Source organism: Leguminivora glycinivorella, chromosome 24 (genome assembly GCF_023078275.1).
Source record: "Leguminivora glycinivorella isolate SPB_JAAS2020 chromosome 24, LegGlyc_1.1, whole genome shotgun sequence".
In the NCBI taxonomy this organism is placed as follows: domain Eukaryota; kingdom Metazoa; phylum Arthropoda; class Insecta; order Lepidoptera; family Tortricidae; genus Leguminivora; species Leguminivora glycinivorella.
The window spans coordinates 10,008,468-10,017,078 of record NC_062994.1 but is presented as its reverse complement, the minus strand read 5'-3'; the positions used below and the strand labels follow the sequence as shown (position 1 = coordinate 10,017,078).

At 40.5% G+C, this 8,611-nt stretch overlaps 1 protein-coding gene across 2 annotated transcripts; it reads left to right on the top strand.

The window, feature by feature from the left end:
* Nucleotides 1–449: 449 nt before the first annotated feature.
* Nucleotides 450–6,203, top strand: LOC125238766 (cytochrome P450 6B2-like). 2 transcript variants are annotated; one of them, XM_048146200.1, is made up of 4 exons: nt 450–674; nt 717–1,865; nt 2,821–3,071; nt 6,009–6,203. In XM_048146200.1, exons 2-4 carry the CDS (start codon nt 754–756, stop codon nt 6,182–6,184), a joined length of 1,539 nt encoding a protein of 512 aa, XP_048002157.1. In that variant the 5' UTR covers nt 450–674; nt 717–753; the 3' UTR covers nt 6,185–6,203. The 2 variants fall into 2 exon arrangements, with proteins under 2 accessions (XP_048002157.1, XP_048002156.1); XM_048146199.1 differs by having other exon boundaries at nt 453–1,865.
* The last annotated feature ends 2,408 nt before the right edge of the window (nt 6,204–8,611 follow it).

Below are 8,611 nucleotides of genomic sequence, written 5' to 3'. Positions count from 1 at the left end.
AGCTACGACACCAGAAACGATTATTTATGTTAAGATTTAACGTCTGAGAATGTTTTATTTTTCTTTGTGCTATTAATATTATCGTTATCAAGTTATCGCATATAATCAAGCCAGACTCACTATTAGGTAATTAAGGAAAGCATAATTACATACAATTTAATCACGCCTGTATCCCATAAAGGGGTAGGCAGAGCACATGAAACCACTGAAGCTTCAGTGCTACTGTTGGAAATGAAGGAGTTAAAAGAAAATGAAATTGTGATATTGCAGCGACAGGTTGTCAGCCTCTCGTCTACGCCACAATTTAACCCGTATCCCACAGTCGAGTTCTACGACACCCACGGGAAGAAAGGGGTGGTGATTTTTAATCCAACACGGGCAACATATTTCACTTTGAATCGCCTGCGGAGCTCTAAATTCGATGGACAGATTATTTTATTTGCATAATATTATCAACACGTGACAAATACTGAATTGTAAATGAATGTACTTAACAATAATATTATCTTTTCGACCGCTATTCAACCATGATTTGACATTAATTGGAGGTATTGTAACCGGTTAGCTCGCTTATATCAGTACGAGACATGACGCGAGGAAAGAAGCCGGTTTATATGTGAACTTGCTCGAGTAACGTCCAAACGGTCGCACGGAGTGGACACCGAATCTTTATCACAAGATACTAAATAGTTACTTAAAATTCGGCCGGCCCTGCAGTGGACTTGTGACCTCGTTAAACTATTTACATAAACGATGCTTCTACCGGCTACGTTTTTAGTGATAATAGTGCTACTCTATTTATATATCACAAGAAAACATAACTACTGGAAAGTAAGAGGTGTGAAATATGAAGAACCGGCGCCTATGGTTGGAAGCGTATGGCGCGTGTTTAGTCAAAAGGTCAGCTTGTCGGAATATCTTGCGGAATTGTACCAGAAGTATCCGAAAGAAAAGTTTGTCGGGTATTTCGGTGGCAGTGCTATTTCTCTCGTCGTAAGGGATCCAGAGCTTGTGAAACATGTTTTAGTCACCGATTTCCAATACTTCTATCCGAGAGGGCTGAATACTCATAAGACGGTGATCGAGCCGATGTTTAAGAACTTGTTCTTCGCTGATGGGGATCTGTGGAAGCTCCTGCGGCAGAGGATGACGCCGGCGTTCACGTCGGGCAAGCTGAAGGCGATGTTCCCCCTGATCGTGGAGCGCACGGAGCGGCTGCAGCGCACCGCCGCCGCCGCCGCGGCGCGCGGCGCGGAGCTGGACGTGCGCGACCTCATGGCGCGCTACACCACAGACTTCATCGGCGCTTGCGGCTTCGGCATGGATACAGACTCCATCACCGACGAAACATCCGCTTTCCGAGACCTGGGGAAGCGTATTTTCACTCCAACCCTGAAAGCGGCTATCAATTCGTTCCTCAAATGGACTTTCCCAGATACTTTCAAACATTTGCACATAACAGCTTCGGATGTGACGAGAGACACGATTGATTTGGTGAAAAGCATCATGCAGGAAAGGAATTACAAGCCTGTTGGGAGGAATGATTTTATAGATTTGCTTTTCGAGTTAAAAGCTAAAGGAATGATAGTTGGTGAGTCTCTGGAGAAGAGGAATCCTGATGGGTCTCCGCAGACGGTTGAGTTGGAGCTGGATGACCTGCTGATGGCAGCACAGGTGTTCGTGTTCTTCGCGGCGGGATTCGAGACTTCTTCTTCAGCGACCAGCTATACTCTTCACCAGCTGGCGATGCATCCCGAGAAGCAGGCCAAGTGCCAGCAGGAGATTGACGAAGTGCTCGCGCGACATGATGGGAAGTTGTGCTATGATGCTGTCAAAGAGATGAAGTATCTACACATGTGTTTCAAGTGAGTGGATTTTATTATTGTTCCTCTAAGATTTTTAGTGTCTTAATGTATCTACATGCTTAAAGTATCTACAACAGTGAGAGTTTTGAATAATTCACGGTTATTTTCATTAGACTTATATTAACGGTTATAGAATCCCCGGGTATAGTAGTAGTAGTAGTAAAACACTTTATTGTACCAGAAAAAATACAACACACAGGAAAAGATTACAAGTACAAAGGCGAACTTATCCCTTTAAGGGTATAGAATCGTGATCACTCGAAATATCGGGAGCTCGACAAAAATTAGAAAGGTAATCACGGTCTATATCCCATGAAATAGAAGTCTATCTACAACAGGCAGGCAAGTATGGTTACGCGATAAATGATAAAACATCTGGCCGTCCCTATCGCACTTACAAACGTTCCATCTGAAGTTAGTCCGCTCCATTGATAATACATCAAATAGAGTTAGTTCATCTTCAAGATGTCCGTTCAAACTTTGGTTTCGAAATTCTTTGAAACTGCAAAGCTTTTTTAATATGTACATTTCACAATTGTTAAATATCAGCATACCAGGCAGGCAATTATGGTCGCGCGATAAATTATAAAATAGCAGGCCGTCCCTATCGCACTATTTGTAAGTACGATAGGGACGGTCCGATGTTTTATCATCTATTGCGCGACCATGATTGCCCTACTATGTATCACATTTAAATCGTGACATTCTTCCGAGTAAGTGTGTTTTCACATTATCCGATCCAATATCGGATGTAGGACCGATATCCCATACATTACAGGCGCCATCTTGTTTTCCATTGAAATCCTTCCGACATCCGATATCGGATCGGACAATGTGAAAACGGACTAACACCTTACGCCATAACGGCAGGGTTTCAATAGTTTTGACATCGTTCTTACCAGTAGAGTCCATCTTGTATCCTAAAAATGCTAAAATAAGTTACTCATCTTTTCAGAGAAGGCATGCGTCTATTCCCATCCCTGGGCTTCCTCATTCGCCAGTGCGTAAGACCCTACACCTTCCCAGGAACCGACGTGACTATAGACGAAGGCGTGTATGTGCTGATCTCCGTTCAAGGTCTGCATATGGACGAAAAGTACTTCAAGGATCCGGAGCAGTTCCTACCGGAGAGATTCTCCGAGGGAGCGCCATCTATACCCAACCATGTGTATCTACCTTTTGGAGAAGGACCGAGAGCGTGTATAGGTAGGTATGGCATGAGTAAGAGATGGGCCGAATATTCGGTATTCGGCAAGTTTTTCAATGTTCGTATTTGGCCAAATAATTCGGTTGCATCGCAGAATATATTTTGAACTTCAATTTTGTCGATATGACTTAAATCCTTTACAATTGATATGTGTCAAAATATATAATCGTATCGATTGCCTATATTTACTAGTAAACAAAGACAAAGGGTTAGATTGACAAAACGTATGTAACGTATGTTCTAAAAGTTTTAACCCTGCGCCGAGAGATGGCAGTGAATGTAACAAAAAAAAATTTTGGCAATTTTAACCCTCTATTAGGAATGTGCATGAAGAGTGGCGCTAGTTGTCCCAAATAATAACGTTTATTTGGGACAACTTACGTTATGGGCATGTCCAACATTAATGCTAGCGGCGGCCGTCGGAATTCAATTCATATATAATAGGATTCAATTTTACACGGATAGCCCACAAAATGAGGGAATTCATTTTTAACCCACGACGCAAAAACGCCGGAGTGTTATAAGTTTGACGTGTCTATCTGTCTGTGGCATCGTAGCTCACGAACGGATGAATCGATTTAGTCGGAAGTTTCTTTGGCATTTTTCATGGAAATCGGTCCAAAGAGTCGGGGGTTTTTCAAAATTTAAATTTTGTGGTTACGTTAATGATTGTATTGTATTGTACGAGGTCCGAAACGCACTTGACCGGTTTTATTTTACTTTAAATTACGATAAAAATATTAAGGCACTTACGCATTACCTCGTTCAGTCTCTGAGCTCTGTCATAAGTAATTATCTAATTATAAAAAAACACTGCATTGTAATCTAACAATAGCATATTTAATTGCCTAACTAGGTAAATAGCGTCAGGAGTTAGGTATATTATGGTCGCTGTTAAGTGTAGGTCGGTCAGGCTAGGGCATACAACTTGTATGTCAAGTCATACGACTATGTGTCAGTGTCACGATTGAAAATTGCTTTTGTAATACATAGGGGAAGATTGCGATCATTGGACCACTTAACTTCGCTGCTCTAAGTACTATAATTTATACATTTTATGTCAAAAAATAAAACAAGTTTGACAAATTTTAATTCTTGACATGTATTTATGAATTACCTTATTCACAATGCAAAAAGTATAATAAATTTAGAGAAAATTTGTGTAAAGGTTTTCATCGGCTGTTGCCTTCTTTGGACCAAAGTCGCCTTCATTGGATTATCAATGGACTTAGGAAATTTAAACCAACGGTCTACAAAAAATACATTTTTAATGAAGTATTTTTTACTAGCTTTTGCCCGCGGCTTCGCTCGCGTTAAATTCGAAAATTGCGAAATGCTCCATACAAACTTCCACTTAAAAAAATTATGTCACCCCTCTCAGAGCAAAAATTTATTTGTGTGGAGAAAAACGAGGAAGTGGGGTTGAACCACGAGTTAGAAAGAGACAAAACACGAGAAGTAGCCCCCAGTATCTCACTCTCCATCCCTTCAACTATCTCCATTACTAGATTCAAAAAAAGCAGTTAATTTGGCTTTATGTCAATTCGTCGCTCTCTCAGAGCAAAAAAACACTATTTATAAGTACCCATTTTCTTTTTAAATCTGTGGTCGCTCCGTTTTGCCGTGAAAGACAGACACACAAACAGAATATTTTAATTTGTATTTTTATTCGCTCTTCGCTAGCTCGTAATCACATGTGTTGATTAAAGCTCGGAACACACTACGCGGACGTCCGTCGTAAAACGACCGCGACCGCGACCTATCAGTGTGCACGGAACAAAACATCCAGAGAGCCAGATTTCGATCGGACGTCCGTGCGCTCAAGGCCACGTCCGCGTCCGTCGACCGATAGTTTGCACGGTTATGTGTATTTCCATTGTCCAGATTCCCGTCCGCGGTCGATTTACGACGGACGTCCGCGTAGTGTGTTCCTAGCTTCAGTTAGAAGGCCGAACTAGTTCCGGTTTTACCTCAGAGATGGCGGGGGGAAGACTCATAAGCCTTCGGTAATTGTGTCATCCATACTTAATATTATAAATGGGAAAGTGTGTGTGTCTGTTTGTTTGTCCGTCTTTCAAGGCAAAACCGAGCGACGAATTGACGTGATTTTGCTAGTGGAGATAGTTGAAGGGATGGAGAGTGACATCGTATATGCTACTTTTTGTCTCTTTCTAACGCGAGCAAAGCCGCGGACATAAGCTAGTATCATATAAGTGCTTGAAAATGTTGACCCTCACCACCGTGTCCGAATAGCCCAGTGGTTCAGGCTAGGGATGTTACGAATATTTGCATTCGCATATGCGAAAGATTCGCATTCTTTTAAACATTTGCATTGACATTCGCATTCGCTTCAAACGATGCGAATGTTTTGCGAATGCGAATGTGTGCAAGTCGCAGCTTGTTCCTCGCCCGCGCCGGCCGCTCCAATTGCTACTTGTCGACTCGCGCATGCGCAGATAGGTCAAATTCGTACGGCGTGAAGTTCGTACTCGGCATTTTGACCAATAGTAAGCATTTTAATTTTTTTACCTAGCGGGTTGTTGGTGATTGCTTAGTTTTTATTTTGGTTTTTTATGAAATTCAGCGATATTCGCATTCGCATTCGCACATTCGCATTCTGAATATTCGCATTCGCGAATGTGACACATGCGACATTCGTGACATCCCTAGTTCAGGCATTCGTCGCCATAACGGAGGACGCTGGTTCGAATCCAGCTTTGAACACTTTGAGGTCTTGGGGGGCGATTTTTGAATTTCGCATGCAGGATTTTGTCACTAAAATGCAGGTTGAAAACGGTGACTTGCTATTTTTGAAAGTCATGAGAATGAATTCGAATTAGAGTGGTGTAAACCGCTTGTATTCAAGTCGATTAGTCGAATGTTGGAGCCAAATTAACTTTTTGTATGTGACATTTATTTTAGTTTATTGTTTCCAGGAGAGCGTTTGGGTTTGATGCAGTCGCTGGCGGGGTTGGCAGCGCTGCTCCGCCAGTGCTCAGTGGCGCCCTCTGTCAACACCCGCGCGCCCCGAGTCGACCCCGCCTCCTTCGTCGTGCAAAACATTCATGGCGGACTGCCGCTCTCGTTGGTTCCGAGGAAAACATCAAAATAATTAAATATACGAGATGATTCACAAAGAAATTGTTTTTTTTCACACTGAACCAGACTCAGCGCCATCTACTTTCAGAAAACTTTTTTGTTAGAGCTTTGGTACCAGAGCTATGTCTAAAAGAGCGTGTCGGGCCACGCTCGCTGCTCCGTGTCAGTGGCGCCCTTCAACACTCGCGCGCCTCGAGTTTTCGTCGTATTTTGCCGCTCTCGTTGGTTCCGAAAACATCAAAATAATTAAATATACTGAAACTATCAAGTTCAAAAGCCGTAGTTTTCCGTATTTTTCTCGAAAATACTTATCAAATATTTTCCTATCAAAAGTTCTACTTTTGTGATTTTTTCATATTTTTTAAGCATATGGTTCAAAAGTTAGAGGGGGGGGGGGACGCACTTTTTTTTCCTTTAGGAGCGATTATTTCCGAAAATATTAATATTATCAAAAAACGATCTTAGTAAACCCTTATTCATTTTTAAATACCTATCCAACAATATATCACACGTTGGGGTTGGAATGAAAAAAAATATCAACCCCCACTTTACATGTAGGGGGGGTACCCTAATAAAACATTTTTTTCCATTTTTTATTCATGCACTTTGTTGGCGTGATTGATATACATATTGATACCAAATTTCAGCTTTCTAGTGCTAACGGTTACTGAGATTATCCGCGGACGGACGGACGGACGGACAGACAGACATGGCGAAACTATAAGGGTTCCTAGTTGACTACGGAACCCTAAAATGCTAATCGGTTATTAACCGTACCAGAAATAAAATTTCATAAAATAAGCATCGCATCTGACAGATGGCCGCAAAAATATCTGACACAATTTTATTGCAACAGTAACATATCGCAGGTGACTGTACTTAGAAATATAATAAAACCAAACTTGTAAAAAAGTTTTTTTATTCAAAGCCACTGCCGTGCCATCTTATTGGTATATATCATGGATTAAATATAAGATCATACCATCCCATACATTAAAATGCGACCGCCTAAGTGCGTTTTCACATTATCCGATCCGATATCGGATGTAGGACAGATATTCCATACATTTAAGCCGCCATCTTTGATTTTTGCCTTTGAAATGCTTCCGACATCCGATATCGGATCGGATAATGTGAAAACGCACTAAGAACGCGCATACACATACACTGCACCACAAAAAAATGCCTTGTTTCCATCGAGTATTTGTAGATTGGCGTTAAATGTCACTTTCGAGCAATAAATCTATGTCAAAAGTGACACTATAATCGAAAACTACAAGACATTTTTTTTTGTGGCGCCATCTATGTGTGGTGTAGTGTATGCGCGTTCACAGGCGGTCGCATTTTAATATATGGAATGGCATGAATTTCTTATATTTAATCTATGCTATGTCCTTACCATCAAGAAATCGATCACAAAATCATATGATACTAAATATTTTTCAGTAACTCGATTCTAAGTTTCATTTTTTATAAACGGTCAATACGATCACACCTCTGACACTGGCGATCAAATATATGAAAGAGGCGCGTTCCTAGCACACAGTCTAAGCTCGTGTAGGTGAACGCGTACTATGCTTGTATGAGTGAAATATGACAGGTCGACTGTTCGCGTTTTTGACAGGCGCTAACTGTGAGGTAACCGAGAGCGGGTGGGCGGCACTTTCAGCGGGGAGCGGAAGTGGCCATACTGTACGATAGTGCTCTTTATTATACTACTGTGATACGATCTTGACACGCGAACTCACATGCGCTATTTTAAACAAAAACTTCTAAAATTATACGACACTTAACTGAAATTACATAAATTAACTTATTCCTAATGAGAACACAAGTAAACATATTTGGCACAATGTACATAATTAAAATTACACAAAATTAATTATCACTACGTAAGTAGAAGAAATAACACCGAACATTACTAATTAAATTATTGGGAATTGATTTTCGACGTTCACTCAATTATATAAATCAATTTATAAATGCACAATAAAATAAAATATTTTTTTGGACAATATCTACAAATTAACTGACATTATTTCTTAAAATGAGCAAGCAATATGTATTATGTTTGAAAGAACTCAGTGAATATTTTTAATTAATCAAAAAAATCGTACATGTGATTTTGATTTCTGCGGTCCACCATCGTTTAATTTCACTCGTCATAATTCATAGATTACAAAATTTGCCTTCATCAGAATCAGTTAAAATGAGTTCATTTATTAAATCAAATATCTCGGAAATAAGAACAACTTTCCTACCATAGAAAAGCACTGGGCACCCTGTAAAAGCACAGAAAATAAAACAGCATCTTCTGAGCGAGCTCACTCCATCGTAGGCCACGTCTTTGCCTTTTGCTAGTCTGTGGTCAAAAGTAAGCCCATTTATAATTAAAAAAAAAAAAAAAAAAAAACAGTGAAATTTCCTTTTTTTTAACCCC

Excerpts from the sequence above, each read along its gene's own strand:
- LOC125238766 (XM_048146200.1), top strand. The coding sequence starts at position 754 with ATGCTTCTACCGGCTACGTTTTTAGTGATAATAGTGCTACTCTATTTA. Across the intron at positions 1,866-2,820 it reads TATCTACACATGTGTTTCAA|AGAAGGCATGCGTCTATTCC; the intron begins GTGAGTGGATTT and ends TCATCTTTTCAG. Across the intron at positions 3,072-6,008 it reads AGGACCGAGAGCGTGTATAG|GAGAGCGTTTGGGTTTGATG; the intron begins GTAGGTATGGCA and ends TATTGTTTCCAG.